The 21,029-nt window shown below is 33.0% G+C and overlaps 1 protein-coding gene and 1 non-coding gene across 5 annotated transcripts in view; both read left to right on the top strand.

Annotated features, from left to right (window-relative positions):
- Positions 1-21,029, top strand: part of LOC129764183 (G protein-coupled receptor kinase 1) — a 402,831-nt gene that overhangs the window by 349,747 nt on the left and 32,055 nt on the right. For all 4 annotated transcript variants that reach the window (XM_055763033.1, XM_055763032.1, XM_055763035.1 and 1 more), the window contains exon 8: positions 9,794-9,949. In XM_055763033.1, coding sequence (XP_055619008.1) covers positions 9,794-9,949 — 156 coding nt within the window. The remainder of the gene's footprint in view (positions 1-9,793; positions 9,950-21,029) is intronic.
- On the top strand, positions 11,925-12,058 carry LOC129772043 (U4 spliceosomal RNA). Its single transcript, XR_008742549.1, has one exon. It is a non-coding gene; the product is annotated as a U4 spliceosomal RNA (small nuclear RNA).

The following is a 21,029-nucleotide window of genomic DNA, read 5'->3' as shown; positions in this document are numbered from 1 at the left end:
TATGAAAAGAAACATATGTTCGCATGTTATAAATACAGAGTAGCGCGTAATTTTTGTAAATATTTCGCTAAAATAGTTGTTTTTACAAAGCTCAATCTTGTAGATCCATATAAATCCTATGCAGCGATCTCTTTCGCCTGCCCAACAGATCACTAATACAAATGCACGCTGCAAGCGCCCTATGACTCGTTTCTTTCTTCGTCGCATGTGTGCGATTGTGTTAGTTAATTTGTGCTTGGCTTTATTTGTTTGATTCAGACTTGCTAAAGAGAGCAAGTGAGAAGTTTGAATGCCGCTGTGAACGTTTCACCACCAGGGCTAGTTATTTTCGAAGATAATAAATGTGACTGAATTTCATACATACACACCTCTCACTTTCACTACAGTCATTTTCGGTGGATTAACTTCAGTGTATCGGGGTGAAGCGGAAACGAAATATTTTCTATGCATGCTGAAACATTGATTCTTCTGTTTCGTTTCTTTTCTCTGTCGTTCTCTTACAAGTATAAAAGCAGAAGCTTTCACTGACGATTAAAATTGCTTGAACGGGTTTTATTTTACCAAAAATGGATCGTAGCGGACCGTGTTCAATAACTTGTAAATAACATGTTTCTCCGTTATTTGGAATACATGTTTGATACAGAAAATATAATAAAATGAAATACAGCTCAAATCGGATTGTTCCTTTCTCGAGTTTTAAGGGGCAAGAAATATTTCTATGATGGTTCGACACTCCTCACCCCCTCTCTAAGGGGGTGGCTGCTATACAAATGAGACACGAATTTCCGACAACTCGAGAACTTCAAGCAAATGGAGCCAAACTTGACATGTGAGGGTGTTTGGGTACGAGAAATGTTTTTTTTTATGGTTTGACATACCTACCTTCATTAAAGGAGGGGGTGGGGTGGGGTGTGGCGGGAAGGCGATCGGTGTGCTGATCGATTGATCTGAAATTTGGAGCATATCTTTAATTCTACCGCCATTATAGGACTGCGTATTCCATGATCTTGAAAAATTCAATTTGGCTGCTTTGTTCGAAATTACGCGATTTTTGACTAGGTCTAGAAATTTTCAGCGTGGCCACGCAGAAATGCGAGCGCACGCACACGCACATACACAAACGCGCAAACATGTGCACAAAAACACGCGCCCACAAACACCCAAATAGGCGCACAGGTACGCACAAACGCGCAAACACACGCATATACACGCGCACACGCTTCCACACAGGCGCACAAACGCGCACGCACCTGTATACACTCGCACACACGTTCACAAACGCGCACACATGCACGTGCAAACACGCGTACAAACGTGCACACGTGCACGCGTGTATATTTTTAGCCTACATGGCTCTGGTTCTGTTCTGAGAAGCGATAGATACATTATTGAGTGACGATGTGCCAATTGAAGTGAAATTGTCAGGCCCTGATCACCACAGGAGAAATCTAATCAGCTGATAATTTTGTTTTCTGCCGATATCCGTATATTATGTCACCTTCCGCTCCAAAGAAATATACCAAATTCGGATAAGGATTTCAGATGATGGCTGTAGCTTTGGATTAACATTCCGGTGACGGGTCGCGATTTCGGATCCAAATAATTTTTTTACAGCGCTCTACTCAATTTGCTCGTTCGCATTGCGCTTTCGTTGTGCGGTGTGGATTGCAGTTTAACAGTGCAATGGAGAGCATGTATAGGCAACATCGCATCAAAATTCGTTCAACAACACTCATCCACTCACCCTTCCATTCTCCGTTTATGCCTCACTTTATTCGAGACAGAAACATTCACCTATCATCTTCGCAAAGTTCATTCTCGATTTGAACGGAAAATACTATCTCGATTACGCTCATCTATTCTCAGAGAATTTTGCATTCCCTCATTTGCCTCTCGGAATGACGTTAGATGGTGATAGAATCAAATTGGAAACTTTTGCTTGAGCCAGCGAGTGTCTCTGTGAAATCATTCGTTTTTCACTCAAATAGCAATCATTGAGCCTCGATCGCGGCAGTAAAATATAGGTAGATAAATAGTTGATATCTAGTTGTTTCCTGTTGTTTCCTATTGCAATGATATTTTTTTGTTTCTGGTATGAAACGATCTACGCCAACGCAAAAGACCATATTAACTCAAGTTATTGGTAAGCGGGAAGGTGGATTCATGTGCACTTGAATGCTGACAAGGAAAAGAGTACAAGGGAAAATAAAATCATACATAAACGCAGATTCGCACATGTGCATTAGTGCACCAGTGGCCGAGTGGTTAGCGTCTCACATTATCATGCCGGGTGTTCGGGTTCGATTCCCGTTATGGCCGGGGGATTTTTGGTCAAAGAAATTTTCACGCTAGTTAATGCATACGTTAAGACGGCAAAAGTTCCACAGGGAACGTTAACGCCATTCAAGATAATAAACGCAGATTCAGTCTATTTTGACTCACTCGTTATTTTGTTTCGTGCGATCTTTCCAAAGGAGTATTCATTCATTGAACGTTATTTTCCACTCTTTGTTTTGTTATGTTCACTATCAGTCCCGAATGAAGATGGTCGGGGAATGTGAAATGATTCATCGTGCAATCTCACGATTGCTTGCTGAATTCTTTTCGCCATGATTATTCCAAGCAGATGCAAGAGTGATTTATAATTAGGTGTGGAAAAATGAGCGAATGAATTTTTCCATACTTGATGGAGAGCCGATAGATGTCAGAAGCTCAGTGATAACGTTGATTAAAATTTATAATTTTGTTCATTCTGTTACAGGTGATTGTAATTTCAACAGGATACTCTCGTGTACTGGGAATCAAATCAGTTACCGCGTCTCCGATCCTATTGCAGAGAAGTCCTTTTCAGGTTTAATACCTTCAGCCGCTGCGATGTGCATTTGATTTTTGAGTGGTCGTTTCATCGAACATAGGAACCCTTTTCAGGACACCCTGCAATAGTTGCTACGAAATGCATCTGATGTTCGAGTTCTTGTTTCGCCGGTAATTGTGTCCGTGCTTAGAAAACCAAATCACTGACCGGAGTTTCGATCCTATTACAGAGGAGATCTTTTCAGGTCACCTTTTATTATTTTCAGTTGCTGCGAAATGGATTTGATTTTCGAGTTTTCATTTCGTGGAACAGAGGAGACCTTTTCAGACAATCCTTCAATATCTTCAGTTCCGCTATGAAATGGTTTTCAATTCAGAGTTTTCGTTTCGTCTGGTGGTCGTTTGCGCGCTTACAGAATCACATCACTTGTCGCAATTCCGATCCTACTGCAAAGGAGACCTTTTCAGGTCAATTTTAAAAACTTCTGCCGCTGCGATATGCTCTTGATTTTCGAGTTTTCGTTTCGTCGAGTGATCGATAGTTCGTATTCACATAATCACATCACTTACCACAGTGAATCCTGATTTTCATAACCCCCACCTACTAACAACTACGCTAAGGAACCACGCTATAGAGACGACCCTTCTGGCCTTCGGCCGACGAATATCATACTAACATTACTTCCCTTCCCCTGGTGACTGTAAGGACGTGTCCGGCGTCATTATTGACCATTTAAAGTTCGAATCATCGAAAATTGCAGAACGAGAAGGATTAGTTAGTCCCAAGCGTCATTCTGTGTGTTCTTTGTGCAATTTGGTTGGTTCAGGTCAATCAAGGAGAGCAACTACGAATTGCACAGTCTACCCAAGCTCAGATCAAGCTGAACAGAGATTTTAAGCAGTGAACATCGGTGAAATCTTTCGCGGCTGCGTGAGGATTTTCAAACGAAATAGTTGATTGCAGTCAAATAGACTCCTAAATTGTTAACGCATCATAACGATGAAAATCGAAATAGATATGGTCTTTTCTTCTTGAGAAAGTGACCGTAAGACACTTATTTGGATTCAGCTTCATACGATTATCCACCCACCATTTTTCGAACATTTTCAATTGTCACTGGAGAAATAATGCATTCAGTAGTTCGTATTAGAGAAATGTCTGGCGGTGCGCACAAATGTTTGCGAAATCATATTCTCTCGCTCGGGGGTGCTGCCATACAAATGAAACAAAAATTTCAGTATAACTTGAGAATTAATCAAGCTAACGAACCCAAATTTGACATTTGGAGGTTTTAGGGTACAATAAATGTTTCTATATTGGATAGACCTAGATTGTCTATCCGAAAAATCAAGCAAATGGAGCCAAATTCGGCATGTGAAGGTTTTAGAGTGCACGAAACGTTTCTTAGTGTATAGAAACTCCTCCCTCTCTGAGGGGTGGAGAAACTGCCATACAAATGAAGCATACATTTGTACATAACTCAAGAACTAATCTAGCAAACGGAATCAAATTTGGCATGTGGAGGATTTAGGGGGCAGTAATTTTTACTATGGTAGTTTGACAATCCTCCCCTCTCTCTGAAGGGGAGAGGGACTGAATAACCCCAGAACTAATCAAGCAAATGGAATCAAACTTGGCATGAAAAGATTTTAGGGTTCGATGAATGTTTCTATGGTGGTTTGACAATCCTCTCCCCTCTCTAAGGGGAAGAGGGCTGCCACACAAATGAAACACAAACTTCTGCATAACTCGAGAACTAATCAAGCAAATGGAGCCAAGTTTGGGATGTGAGGGTTTTTGGGTACGAGAAATGTTTTTATGATGGTATGACACCCCTCCCTCCTCTGGAATGGAGAGGGGGTCCCATAGAAATATTACACATATCTCAACCAAATATGACAATTGGAAATTTCCGGAAAACTCTAAAGGGAAATGGGAAAATTCGGAAAATTGTATTCTCATATGTGCTATAATTGCATAGTGACAAGCGTTGTTAGTCCATTTGATATTTGCGCCAACGAAATTGATTTTTGTTTGAAATGGATTTTAATGTGATAAACGCACTCATTATCTTGGCACTCCTATATTCTATCCTATATCTTATATTGATAACAAAAAAAATATATTTTGGCCGGAAGGAAGTTTGCCGGGTCAGCTAGTAAAAATATATACGGTTTGTTTTCGGATGTTTTACAGAATGTGAATACTTTATAGGGGAAGTAGGGGCATGGTGATTACCCTAAGGAATATGTTCATTTCCAGCGTCCACATAGCGCTTCTATACCCATTTTTCGAAGAATAAAGGGTGTGTCACATCAAATTGCATCACGGAAAAAACGCTGTAGAAATTTCATTTTTAGGAATTATATCTTCAGCTTTCGCTTATAATCAGATAAGAGTGTATAGATCACGTTGGCCATGCTTCACTGTCAATTTTTCGTAAATTTGGAAAAAAGTCGTCGAACGAAAAAGAGCGTCGTGAATTAATCCTGTGCACTCATTTCGAGAATCCGGAGTTGTCACATCGGGACATCGGTAAGATGCTGGGAATCGTCCAATCCACGGTCAGCAGAGTACTAAAACGATACTTCGAGAACCTAACCATCGACCGGAAGGTGAAGAACTGCAAAAATGGATGCTCCGTCAGTGAAAAAGATCACAAGCGCGTAGTTAAGCAGTTTAGACGTCCGACGATCCGAGAAGTTCGGTCCGGGATGTCGCCAATAAGCTGAATTTGTCAAGTTCATTCGTCCAGCGGACCAAGCAGCGGGAGGGCCTGCGTACATACAAGGTTCAGAAGGCTCCTAACCGCGACGAAAGGTGGGGAAGACGCGAGCCCGGAAGCTGTACACCGAAATGCTGACGAAGCCGCATTGCCTGGTAATGGACGACGAAACCTACGTCAAAGCGGACTTTCGTCAGCTGCCGGGCCTGTTGTTCTTCTCCGCAGAGGACAAATTCAGCGTTCCGGAGGAGATTCGCAAGCAGGAACTATCCAAGTTTGCTAAAAAGTACATGGTGTGGCAAGCGATCTGCTCTTGCGGAAAGCGGAGCGCCCCCTTCGTGATGACCGGCACGGTAAACGGGCAGGTTTACCTTAAGGAGTGCCTACAGAAGCGCTTACTACCACTATTGAAGCAGCACGAGGGCCCTACCATCTTCTGGCCGGATCTCGCTTCGTGCCACTATTCAAAGGACGGGTTGGAGTGGTACGAAGCCAACGGGGTCACCTTGTGCCAAAGGAAATGAACCCGCCCAACGCGCCGGAGCTTCGCCCAATAGAGAAATATTGGGCAATTATGAAGCAGGCCCTCCAGAAGAACCCAAAAGTTGTCAAATCGGAGGCGGACTTCAAGAGAAAATGGATTTCTGTTCAAAAAAAAACTACAACCTGACGTTGTACAGAACCTTATGGACGGGGTAAAGAGCAAGGTGCGAGCATACAGGCTTGGGCTCGAAGTATGAATAAAAAGAAAATGCCAAAAGTTGTTTAATAGTTTTTATTTTACTGTCTAAAATTTTCAAAAGGATCGGTCTACTGGGCGAATTTCTACAGTGTTTTTTCCGTGATGCAATTTGATGTGACACACCCTTTATTGTAATTCAACTTATTGTTGCTCAAGATAGTAAACGGCTTTTATTATGAAAATTTAAAACAGTACATGTTTTATCACCAGAAAAAAGGTGAAAAATCTAACAAAAACTTGGCCTGGCAATTGTCATATTTGGTTGAGATGTGTGTAATATTTCTATGGGACCCCTTCTCCATTCCAGAGGAGGGAGGGGTGTCATACCATCATAGAAACATTTCTCGTACCCAAAAACCCTCACATCCCAAACTTGGCTCCATTTGCTTGATTAGTTCTCGAGTTATGCAGAAGTTTGTGTTTCATTTGTGTGGCAGCCCTCTTCCCCTTAGAGAGGGTCTCTTCCCCTTAGTGGAGGATTGTCAAACCACCATAGAAGCATTCATCGTGGTCACTCGCACATATCATGCTAAATGGGATAGATTTTTGCGTTTTTTTCATCCAAATTAGTTTGAATCATTTTTGAAATAGTAGGTACATGTATGAAACAAGTTTGGCCTATCCACCTAGATTCTCAATTTAAATTTTCTCATCAATACCAAAACGTAGTTCAAAACACATAACGTTTCGCATAATTAGGCTTGGTTTAGTTGGTGTGGCATATTTTTCTAGGGTCAATACCACAAAAGGGACCCCTTCAAGAGCAGAATGTGATAAGGTATATCTGCTTTAGTGAACAGAACCTTTTAACAATTTTGCCCCCAAGCTTCAAAGTAATTTCTATGCGAAATAATCACTGAAATTAAACAAAATATCTGTTTACCTATCCTAGAATTTGTCGAAGACATCAGATTCAATAAACTAAATTTCATGAGAAATTCCTCAAATAAAAATCTACAAACATAAGTTGACTATCAATACGGCATCTATAGTCAATAGTTATACCACCAAACAAGCAGGTGATCACTTTGCCCCCCATTTGTCCCCACCACCCCTAGTCGAATTTCTGACTATTTTCTATTTATACAATAAGTATCTTAGGAAACTAGGAACGACACTGACATTATGCAAATACTCTTGATGCGGGCAGAATGGAAGGTGCAGCAAGAAAAATTCGGGACTCAACGTGTTAAAAACCTCAGAAAAGTGAACTATTGTTAATAAATTTAAATTTTCCGATAAATCCAAATAACTGACGAAAAGGTTAAATTTTTCTTCTAGTACTAGATGTTCAGAGGAATTATTCAAATAATAGATTGAACCATACTTCACTTCTCAATTTTTGATGGTTCTTGCTCTCATGTTTATTTCACGACTAATCAATCCTACTTTTTCCTTAACACGTGACTTACTTTCTGACTAATGTTAGTGAATTTAGTCATATTATTTGGGATTTTGGGTCAGTGGCTAATAGATCCACAATAATCCTCGGTGCCTAGACTGGCTGACCATGACTACAAGACCAGTTTTACGAAGAAACATTCGTTAATCAGCGAAATAAATAGATTGGGCTTATTGTAACAACAAATGGACTATTGAGGAGGTGTGATGATGTAGGACTGTTTTTTCTATGTCAGGTTGGGAAATCAAGATCATGTCATCGATTCTATGACAACAAAGACGTACAGTGATGTTCTGAAGGAGAATCGTTTCGAAAAACTGAACTGTAAAATGTTGTCCTATTTCCGAACTTGATTTTGATGGCTGATGAACCATTCGGATGACTGCACCAAAATCTAGATCTTAGTTCAATCGAGGATTTGTTCGTTGTTTTGGACTGCAATGTGTTCAGGGAGGTGCCACGATTGCAGACATATGCTTCGAAGCTGTTCATAGTGCCTGAAACCTAATCTGTCATAGCATCTTCAAAATATTCCTGACAGTATGCCATAACGTCTGTAACATGTAATGGAGGCTAACAGAGGCCTTATTACTTTTCTATTTTAGTTTTACTTACTTTGGTTTATTTTATCTTTTTACAATTAAATGCGAGCTTTTTCGTCATCCCTTTTTTCGTGAATTTATCAGAAAACATTTGATTATTTTGACGTGGGACTACGTCCAACCGGAGTATATGGGGGGTAAAATGAGAACCGAAACACAGAAAATGCAGGAAAAAATGAAAGATTCCGAATGCTTATAACTCGAACATTTCTTACTGGATCGGAAAGATGTTTGCATCAATTGATACGGAATATTCCTACGCTTCTATCGTAATTAATAAAATGTTATTTTTCATTAGATAAACAATTGAATAACTGTAAAATGTTAAGCGTTATCTAAACGCCCTAACTACCTCTTTTTGATTGGCCCGATTTACGGTTTCCCCAACACAGCCATCAAAACCAAGCAGCCTTGGGGAAATCGGCATTGCAAATACATGAAAGTATGGGGATTTTTGTTCCCACCGAAATGTGTTCCCTAACACAGACTTCAAAACCAAGCAGCGTTAGAGAAATTGGCATTGCAAATATATGAAGGTCAGGGGTATTTTTGTTCCGACTGAAATCCCTAACACAGACTTCAAATCCATGGAGCGTAGGGAAATTGACATTGCAAATTCATGCAGGTTGGGGGTATTTTTGTTCCGACTGAAATGTGTTTCCCAAACACAGACTTTTAATCAATGGAGCGTAAGTAAATTGGCATTGCAAATTCATGCAAGTCGGGGGCATTTTTGTTCCGGCTGAAATGTGTTTCCCCAACACAGACTTCGGACCAAGGTGTCTGAGAAAATTGGCATTGCAAATTCATGCACGTCGGGGTTATTTTTGTTCCGACTGAAATGCGTTTACCTAATACAGACTTCTAAACCAAAGTGTCCGAGGAAATTGGCATTGCAAATACATGAAGAATCGGGGGCATTTTTGTTCCGATTGAATTATACAATCTTTTTACTTGCAAAGCAAATATATTGATTTCAATTGATTTCGGAAATTGTTTCATTGAAACAAAAATTTAATCAATACAAACAAATGATTGCTAAGCAAAGGTAGTCCTACGTCAACCTTGCGGTTCTATTATATATATATAACTCATCCATTTTTTAATGGACTAAATATAACCGAGTATTATAGAAATGATAGTTACAATGTTTAACAATCGTTAGAGTATGATATCATTGCTCAAAAGTACTATCTCACAATAAAAAAAACCTGAACAAACAGGGCTTGTATTTCTTTATACCAATAACTATATACAAAAAAACATGCCCTTCTTAATATTCTTTCTGGAGCGTTGAATTATTCTACCAGCACACACTTCAGTCACAAAGCCATCAACTATAATCATCGTAAATCATTGTATAACTATCATTACACGGTACCAATCGATGCCGCCCATGGCACACACTCACTCCCTCGTTCACCGCACACACGGTATCTAAATCACCTATTGGAAATAGCTGCAGGTAATAACTTCCCTCTTTTTTATTACTTTGTCTCTCGCATAGGTCGACTGTCCGTTCATCGTGTGCATGACGTACGCATTTCACACCCCTGACAAGCTGTGCTTCATCCTGGACCTAATGAACGGTGGCGATCTGCACTATCATCTGTCTCAGCATGGCGTATTTAATGAGTCCGATATGAAGTTTTACGCTGCGGAAGTAAGTAGACTTGATGGGTTCATCCATTTGCTGTTTTTTTTTGTTTGTTTGTTGATTTTTTCGTTCGTGTTCGTGATGTTCATACAGCGCAGGAAAAGAGAGAATGTCTCATCAGTTCTTAGCTTGACTATCGATGCTTGAAGTGTGATATTTTCCCAGCGATAAATAGGAAAAATTACGTCGTTCGTCGTTACAGTTGGTGCGTTATGTATAAATGAGCTCGTGGGAAGATGGCCCGAACGTTTGTATCTTTTTTTTTCGGAAAAATGAAACATTGTGGGGGCTTCCAATAATTTGTCACAATTTATAATGCGTCTCCATCGATTGTGCAACGTGGAGTGGAGAAGCATGGTGTTACAGCAAACAGTCTCTCGACAAAGTCCCATCAATTAGAGAGATGATTTGACAAGAAAACTGAACATCAATGTCTATAGCGGACTCAGAATTCCGTTATTAGACGCTTTGTGGTACAATGGATGACATCAATCAGGATTTTAGCGCTCTCACGAAGTGACCAATAAAACAAGATCAACTCTAGCGCCATAAAATCTGGTATAAGAGTCAACAGAGTTTCCCCGTTCCTCGAATCCATGCTGAGCGAACGAACTAGTCAAGCAAGACAAAAGACAAATGTGTGCCTTTGTGTGTGTGCGTGCGTGTTTGTGAGTTCGTCTCACACTAAATCTTGCTTTCCTCGCTTTCTAATGTGACCATTTATTATTCACTAACTACCATCACTGAGAGTGCAATTAAATCCGACACCGAAAAATGTATAAATCTACGCTTCAACAAATGTTGCTTGTTTCGAAAATCATAAATCAGCCCGACCGTTTGCGCTTTCGCACGAAAGCTAGTTGCATTGCAAATAGTTGCTCGGCCTTTTTTTGTTTTTTTTTCGTTCTGTTGCAAAGTTCGCTTTTTTCCTCCATTAGCCATTATCCGTTGGAACGTTAAAAGTTCAATAATGCAGCGCATCGTCAGAGAAAGAGAGCGCTACTTTTTTCCGTCTGGTTACACCACTAACCCTTAACGCGAACGCAACTTTTATGGATTTCTTGCTTTCCTTGGGATAAGGATGAAACTTATTGCAACTTCTGTACATGGCGTAACATTTTGCGTCGTATGGCTTCCACGGTCTTCACTTGGCTCCGTTGAAGTTTTTCTCTCCGCTGTCTCGTAATCACCATACCTCGTTCAACGGTCTGCGAAATATAACAAATAAATTACGTGAAAACTTGTTGTATATAACAGCAGCGAGTTCTTCAACATATTACGTATAGTTCTTCAACATATTACGTATCATTTTCCTCGGAATGGAATGCGGTGCTGAAATGTTGACGTGTACATTCTAGTGATTTTTCCATGGATGCGACACAAGTAGTGCTTCCAATGGATGCGTGGATACCTTGAATTTATATAATAAGAAGTACTATCTGGACGCTATGAGTCGTTTTCGTGTAAGGATCCGACGAAAACACTCATAGATTTGGCGAAACAAACGGTAAAAACTGCCCTCATTTCAATTCTCAGTCTCATAAAATGTTGAGGAAAAAGCTATTATTCAATTTAAAAATTGACAAATCAACAAATTGCATAATTCTAAAAATTCTCTAAATTCTGAAATTTCTAAAAAATTTTAAATTCTAAAACTAATCAAGATTCTTAAAATTCTAGAAATTCTAGAAATGCTAAAAATGCTAAAAATTCTAAAATATTATAAAAATTTTAAAAATTAAAAAAAAATCATTATCTTAAAAAGTCTAAAAAGTTGAAAAAATCTGAAAATTCTAAAAAATCTCAAAAAATAAAAAAAACTAATAAACTAAAAAATGTCCGGATATTCGGCTCTTTTGCAAATGTGGCAATGGTGCAATGGTGCAAATAAAGTGTTAAATGTAAGAAAGAAATAAACACATTTTTAAATAAAAATTTTGAACGAATACTAAATTCTTCGTTTAGAATAATTATCCAACTTAGCTTTGCGCATTGGCGATATCGTAACCAATGAGGTTATACCGAGGTGCGATTATTGCTAATTGAAAAAAAATCCTATATTTATTAGTGTATCATGTTTTCTACAAGGAATTTAGAACATTTTTATTCTGATAATGGTTTTATATTATCATAAATAGATTTTTGTGAGTGTATTGTAGTGTATCAATTCTCAAAACTCTCAAAAATAAATAAAAATAAATCTAAAAATTCAAAAAATTCACAAAATTAAAAAAAAATGTAAAAATTCTAAAGATTTTAAAAATTCAAAAAAAAATTAAAAGTTCTAAAATTTCTAAAAATAAAAAAAAACATAAGAAAATTAAAAAAAATCATGAACCTAAAAAGTCTAAAAAGTTGAAAAAATCTAAATATTCTAAACATTCTCAAAAATTAAAAAAGAACTAGTAAATCTAAAAATTCGCAAAATTCTGAAAATTCTACAAATTGTAAAAAATCTACAATTGTTAAGTCTAAAAAGTTGAAAAATTCTCAAAATTCTCAAAATTCTAATGATTCTAAAAAATAAAAAAAATCGAATAAATTTAAAAATCATAAAAATTAAAACAAATATAAAACTTATAAAAATTACAAAAAAAATTAAAATAATAAAAATCATAAAAGTTATAAAAATTATGAAAATTTTAAGAGACACTAAAAATTCAAAAATTTCTCAAAATTTGAAGAATTTGAAAAAAATACTTTTTTAATATTTTAAAACTTTTCTAACATTTTAAAAATTTTCAAAGAGCTACAAATTTAATAAAATTTAGAAAAACCCAAAAGTTCTAAAAGTTTTAAAAAATTTAAAAATGCTAAAATTTTTTTAAATTTTGAAAAATTCTAAAAATTTTGAAAATTTTGAATAATTCTAAAAATTTTGAAAATCAAAAAAAATTTTGAAACTTAGAAAACAGACGAATTTGATGAATTTAATGAAATTATAGATATCGATAAAATTCGGAAAAGTCAATTTTTTTTTGAAAAAAATACAAAACAAGAATAACAATTCTAATAAAATTCTAAAAATTAAAAAAAAAATGATTCTAAAAATTAAAAAAATTATAAAAATTTTAAAAATTATGAAAATTTTTAAATTTCTTAAAAGTAAAAATTCTAAGAAAAAATCTAAAAAATCATGCTCCTAAAAAGCCTAAAAAGTTGGAAAAATCTGAAAACTCCAAATCTACAATTCTCAAAATTTAAATAAATGTCAAAATTCTAAAAGTTCTAAAAAATCTAAAACCTTTCATAAAAATTATAAAAATTATAAATTAAATAAAAATTATAAAAATCATAAAAATTATAAAAATTGTCAGAATTATTTGAAATGTTTTTTTGAAGAAAAAAAAAAATATTTGAAAACTAACAAAATAAAACATGACGATAGGAATTAGCTGACGCAGTCCCTATGTAGAGCGATGAAAGACATATCAAAGATAGAAAAACAAATTAATGACCGATAACTTCATTTTTTCCAAATACCGCACAAGAAAAACGCACAGGTTTTACTGTATAGAAAAAAAAATTGATAGAATTACAAGAATCCAACAAACAGATGAATTGAAAAAAGAACTAAACTTTATAAAAAAAAATCAAAAAATCCTGAAAATTAACAACGAAATAAATTCAATAAATTTAATAATTCAAAAAAATCAGAACCGAGAAAAAAATCCAAAAGAAAATCGGGAAATTCGAAGCATTTGGAAAACTACAAGAACGAAGAAAGAAATGCAACAATTAAAATTGAAAAAAAGGAAAAAATTCTAACAATTTCAAAACTTCAATATCTAAAAATAAGAAAAAAAAAACTCCAGAAAAATTTGGAAAAAAAATAAAAATTCGAAAATTTTGAAAAAGCCAAACATTTTGAAAATCATTATATAAAATCGCAAAAAATACAAAATATAGAAAAAATAAAAGAATTGAAAAAAATTGAAAAAAAGGGAACAATTATAAAAATTCGAGTTATTTTATTTAAATTAAGTTTATTTTATTTAAATTAAAAAAAATAAAAATTCACAGAAACTAAAAAAATTCCGCAAATTTCAAAAGTTAGAAAAAATATCGAAAAATTTGGAAAAAAATCTAAAACTATAAAAATTTCACAACTGTAATCTGAAAAAAGTTAAAAAAGATTAAAAAAAATTCAAAAACCGAGAAAAAAGAAACATCAAAACATTAGAGAAATAAAAAAACCAAAAAAAAAAGGAATTAATTGAAATAAAAAAGAAGAAAAAACAAAGAATATGAAAAATTCTAACAATTCCAAAACATTAAAAATTAAGAAAAATCCTCCGGCAAAGTGTGGAAAATTGAATTGAAAAAAAAATATAAAAATTCACATTTTGAAAATAATTACAAAAAAATGAGTTTTGGAAGATATTAAAAGAACTGAACAAAATTGAAATAAATAGAAAAAAATGAGTACAGGGAAACTTCGATATAGCGTACCCTCGTTATAACGTACCCTCGATATAACATACATTTTACCTCGATATAACGTACACATTTCCAAAGTGTAAAGGATTTTTTTTTCAATATTATCTGTATTGTGATGCTAAAACAAGTTTTGTACCTTCAATCAATCCCGAAATACAGCTAGTTTTGTGATTCCGGATTCCAAATGAATCAAGCTTTAATCAATAGCAAGAAGGGAAACATCGTGAGAAAGGCTGGCTTCGTCTTCTGATTGAAGTTATTCATTAAATTTACTAAAACAGCAACACAATAATGTATTATAGACTACGTTTGTGAGTACTTGATTATGCTTCGATATAACGTACAATTCGATACAACGTACAATTTTGAAAGTCAAATGTACGTTATATCGAAGTTTACCTGTAGTTTAGTAAAATAACAAAAAAAAAAAATGATTAAAACTAGAAAAAATCCACAAATTATAAAAAATATCGAAAAAATTGTAAAATCCCTAAATTCTAAAAATTTTAAAATCAAAATCAAAAGAAATTGAAAATCCTAAAGCTAAAAAAAATAAGATTCAAAACATTCAGAAACCGAAATGAAAATTCCAGAAAAAAACGAAACATTAAAACATTAAATAAATAAAAAAACAAGAAAGAAAAGAAAAAGACAAAATTGAAATAAAAAAAATCAAGAGTTGACTATATATGATCGAGTCCGACCTATTGCAAAAAATTGGAAAATGAAATTTGAAAAATTCATGAATCGAAAAGTTTATAGACTTGTTCGCTGTAGAGTTGTTGTTTTTTAATTAAAATGGTTTCTAATTATAACCATTTGAAAAACAATAAATCGATAAATTCAAAAATGAAAAACAAAACCTTTCAAAAAATCTGAAAATCGAAAAAAAATCAAAAAATCAAAACTTGAAATGTTTGAGAATTGAAAAAATATGAACATATTTTAATGATTTGAAAAACTTAATAAAAAAATTTAACATTGTAAAGATTGAATATTATTTTATATCGAAATTTTAAACATAGAAAAATCGAAATTTCAAAAATAAAAAAAATTAGAAAATTTTCATTAATTTCAACATTTTAAAAATTAAAAAAAAATGTTTCAAAAATTTTGAAAATTCTAAATATCGAAAGATCATAAAAATTAGAATAACAAATCCAAATTTCAGAAAATTAATTTGATAATATTTTGAATATTTTGAAAAATGATATAATTGAAACGTCGAACGATTTGAATAATTTGAGAAAAAACAGCAATTTTGAAGAGTTAAAAAAATGATAAACTAAATAATGATTCGATAAATTTAAAAAAAATAAGTTGTATTATCCATTTAAAAAAAAATTGCCAAGTTTGAATAAAATAGAATTTAGAAAAAAATGAAAAATTTCAAAGATTAAAAAAGAAAAAGAAAATAAACAATCAAAAAATTAAAAGAAATATATTTAAAATACAAAACCAAAAATTTGACCAACTGTAAGATTTTGAAAAGTTTGAACAATTTGAAAAATAATTAAAAGATTATTTTTCGTAATTTGTCTAATTAGATTAATTAAATTCACAAAATTATAAAAAAATTCGAAAATCATTGATTGAATGATTAAATGATTAAATGATTAAATGATTAAATGATTAAATGATTAAATGATTAAATGATTAAATGATTAAATGATTAAATGATTAAATGATTAAATGATTAAATGATTAAATGATTAAATGATTAAATGATTAAATGATTAAATGATTAAATGATTAAATGATTAAATGATTAAATGATTAAATGATTAAATGATTAAATGATTAAATGATTAAATGATTAAATGATTAAATGATTAAATGATTAAATGATTAAATGATTAAATGATTAAATGATTAAATGATTAAATGATTAAATGATTAAATGATTAAATGATTAAATGATTAAATGATTAAATGATTAAATGATTAAATGATTAAATGATTAAATGATTAAATGATTAAATGATTAAATGATTAAATGATTAAATGATTAAATGATTAAATGATTAAATGATTAAATGATTAAATGATTAAATGATTAAATGATTAAATGATTAAATGATTAAATGATTAAATGATTAAATGATTAAATGATTAAATGATTAAATGATTAAATGATTAAATGATTAAATGATTAAATGATTAAATGATTAAATGATTAAATGATTAAATGATTAAATGATTAAATGATTAAATGATTAAATGATTAAATGATTAAATGATTAAATGATTAAATGATTAAATGATTAAATGATTAAATGATTAAATGATTAAATGATTAAATGATTAAATGATTAAATGATTAAATGATTAAATGATTAAATGATTAAATGATTAAATGATTAAATGATTAAATGATTAAATGATTAAATGATTAAATGATTAAATGATTAAATGATTAAATGATTAAATGATTAAATGATTAAATGATTAAATGATTAAATGATTAAATGATTAAATGATTAAATGATTAAATGATTAAATGATTAAATGATTAAATGATTAAATGATTAAATGATTAAATGATTAAATGATTAAATGATTAAATGATTAAATGATTAAATGATTAAATGATTAAATGATTAAATGATTAAATGATTAAATGATTAAATGATTAAATAATTAAATGATTAAATGATTAAATGATTAAATGATTAAATGATTAAATGATTAAATGATTAAATGATTAAATGATTTAAAAATTATTGGAAATTTGGAAATTTGGAAATTTGGAAATTTGGAAATTTGGAAATTTGGAAATTTGGAAATTTGGAAATTTGGAAATTTGGAAATTTGGAAATTTGGAAATTTGGAAATTTGGAAATTTGGAAATGTGGAAATTTGGAAATTTGGAAATTTGGAAATTTGGAAATGTGGAAATTTGGAAATTTGGAAATTTGGAAATTTTGGAAATTCTGAAATTTGGGAATAGAAAATTGAAAGAAATAAAAAGAGAGGAATAGAACATAGATCAGAGACTTAGGGAAATCTAAAAAAATAATATTCAATTCAACAATTATCCGAAAGAACAAAAAAAAAGGAAATTCAGATATTTTAAAATTGAAAAATGAAAAAAAGCAATATTTTTGAAGCTATATGATTTGAAAATTTGGAAATTTATAAAATTTTATTGTAAGATTATTTAATTCTACAACTATACATTTATATTTTTCGTATGCGTGTGGAATTATATTTTTATGAAATGACAAATATGAAAATTAGTCTATTGTGAGCATTCTTTGCTGATTTATGGTTTTGATCAGCGCTTATCGGGACATTTCATTTCGTCGATTGGTTCCAATCTACAATATACCACAATATAGTAACACAATTATCAAGTAAATCAGTCGACCTCACGTTTCTGTGAATTTCTGTCGTTGTTCTTTAATGACGCTGTGGAAAAATCTGAGAGAAAATCAGACGGTGAAAAGCTATTCTATTTTGGTTGTGGATGCAAAAAATTCTAACAACTTTTCCACAATTTACCATTTTACCAAGTATCCTGCTGTGACCTGGTAGGAAAATTGAAGGGATGCAGCGCCGAGGTAGAGCCGTCGCTGCATCCAATATTCGAACACGCTTAATTAATTTTCGCACGACCCGAGTAGTGTATGATTGATAACGTGCCTTCCGTTTCGTTTGATTAATTAAATTGCTCGCATATCCTTCATTTGGAGGAGGAGTCGCATCATCAGCCTGAGAGGTGTCGATGATGATGCAGAACGGACACTATACACCCTGATTGGAATTTAATGACACGGAAACCGTTGATCGCATTTTCACACGCTATTTGACTAATTCAGTGTCGCCGCATTTTGTCCTTCTGGGGCACACGAAATCGATGAGTGCTTCCCAGTATTGGTCCGTAATTATTTTAAGCTGAATGATACTATAGGAGAGAAAAAATAGAACAATTTGGTGACACAAATCGACATCAGCTTAAAAATGCCGCCCCAGCAAAACCGACAGTGATGAATAAGCGGAAATGCTATTTCTGCCCGGTTCCATCTTCTTCTGTGACATAATCCTGTCGCTGTCAAGCAAGCAAAAAAAACTATACTTTGCTTCCCACCATCTCGTCACCAGTTCTTGCGCACCAAAGCTACTTTCCCAAACCCAAAAAAGTTAGAAATGCTTTTAGGATATTAATATTCAATGTAACGAAAGGCGAAAATCATGCGATGAAAAATGGAGAAAATAAACGGAGTAATCCTCCGACATCGCGACGAAATCGGAAATTGGGTTGATGCAAGCCAGCTCCTTCCTTCAGCTGTGCAGAGAGAATAACGAGAACGGGAAGCTTAATGAAGACTTTCTCTGGATTGCTGGATTGATTCCAGTGCTTTCTTCCCTCCGAAGTGAAATCCGCTGGGGTAAAAAAAAAAAAGAATTGGAATGCACTCCGTTTCTGAGCTACGATTACGATTTTTTTCTTACATCCGTGCAATTCCAAATGAAATCGAACTAAAAATGCCGACTTGTATTTTTCGTTGTATTTGTATTCGAACGAAAGTTTGTATTCCGTTTGGCTTGGAGGAAATATGAGTTTTCCACAGCATTTGGGAATTTTTTGTCTCTAATGCAACTTTTGAAAAGGATGTATCGATTTTAGTAAGAGAAATCTTTGATAATTTATATCTCAAAAATTATGAGTCGTATCGCGATAGTGTTATAGTTATAGAACATTGATGTTAAAACGTGAAAAAAATTTACACCGAAAAAAAAAGTAGTACTCTTTTTTTATTTACTAAAAAAAAACCTTTAATTTGCAATATTTAAAATACATATTTTTAATTTTTTTTTATTTTTCATATAAAATAGAAATCATGCAAAAAATTTAAAAAATAAGTCCAAGATGGTAAAACTATTTTTATCGAACATTGTGGTACATCGAATTTTTATGAATTTTCGAAACATCGAATTTTCGTATGTTGACAATCATTTTTAGCCACAAATTATGAATCCTGATGTGATTTAAAACAAAAAAGCTCTTTATCAATCTCTTTCTAAATGCAGTCATTCTCGAGATATTTGAAAAAACATTTCTTATTTATTGCCTTTTTCAATTTCTTTTTTTTTTAAATTTAATATGCATTTTTTATTTTTTTAAAATTTTTTCGTATAAAATAAAAGTCATGTAGAAAATTTAAAAAATTAGTACAAGATGGTAAAACTATTTTTGTGGAGCATCGAATTTTTATGAATTTTTGAAACTTCGAATTTTTGTATGTTGACAATCATTCTTACCCACAAATTATGAATCCCGATGTCATTTAAAACAAAAAAAAAAGGTCATTATCAATCTCCTTCTAAATTCTCTATTCTCGAGATATTTAAAAAAAAATTCTTAATTTATTGTCTTTTTCATAGTCCTAAAAATTATTTATCGTTATCACATCCACGTTTTCTTACTAAGCGCTGGTCATAGGTCCAATCGCAGAACTGTTTTAACTTTTTTAACAAATTTTATAAATAATAGATTCTATAATAATTATAATATCAGATTATTTTCAGACACAATTCTCGTGCAAGATATTTTTCATCCACTTGCAAATAACATGTTTCTCCGTTACATGGAATAAATGTTTGATACAATATATTAGAATGAAGATAGCCCTAAATCGGACGGAGTGTCTAACCACAATAGAAACCATTTATTGCATCCTAAAACCACCAAATGCCATCTGCTTGATTAATTCTCGAGTTATGCAATAATTTGTGTTTCATTTGTATGGGAGCCCCCATTTAGGGAGGGGGGAGGAGTGCCGAATTGTCATAGAACCGTTTATCGTTCCCTTAAACCTCTTTCTGCTAAGCTTGATTAGTTTTCGAGTTATGCAGAATTTTATGTTTCATTTCTATGTTGCTAAAAATGATTGATAACATACAAAAATTAGAAGTTTCGAAAATTCATGAAAATTCGATATTTCACAAAGTTCGTCAAAAACAGTTTTACCCATTTTTTAAATTTTCTACATGCCTTGTTTTTTATTTTCAAAATAAATTTAGAAAAATTAACAAATATTTATTTTAGATATTGCAAATTAAAGTTCTTTTTTGTAAATGAAAATCATCAGCATTGCTCAAAGCAAAGAGTGTACCTTTAGTTTTCCGATTGCCAAGGCCTCCATCGAAAAAGAGAGAAAAGAGAAAGAGAGTGAAATAGAGAGAGAAGAGAGAGAGAAGAGAGAGAGAAGAGAGAGAGAAGAGAGAGAGAAGAGAGAGAGAAGAGAGAGAGAAGAGAGAGAGAAGAGAGAGAGAAGAGAGAGAGAAGAGAGAGAGAGAGAGAGAGAGAGAGAGAAGAGAGAGAGAAGAGAGAGAGAGAGAGAGAGAGAAGAGAGAGAGAAGAGAGAGAGAAGAGAGAGAGAGAGAGAAGAGAGAGAGAGAGAGAGAAGAGAGAGAGAGAAGAGAGAGAGAGAAGAGAGAGAGAAGAGAGAGAGAGCAGTGTTTGGATTTCGATCAAAATCGAATGATACACAATGTGTCATGCAAGTAAACTCTCACGAACATATAACCAAATATGAGATGATCATTCAGATACTTGTATGAATGTCAGTAATCACTTGTGTAATATTTAGTGATTAAACTGAGAGAGGAACGAAGACTGTTGATTGCATATCCGATCTGT

Source organism: Toxorhynchites rutilus, chromosome 2 (assembly GCF_029784135.1).
Source record: "Toxorhynchites rutilus septentrionalis strain SRP chromosome 2, ASM2978413v1, whole genome shotgun sequence".
Taxonomy (NCBI): domain Eukaryota; kingdom Metazoa; phylum Arthropoda; class Insecta; order Diptera; family Culicidae; genus Toxorhynchites; species Toxorhynchites rutilus.
The sequence above is the reverse complement of the archived record's forward strand: the minus strand, read 5'-3'. Positions and strand labels throughout refer to the sequence as shown.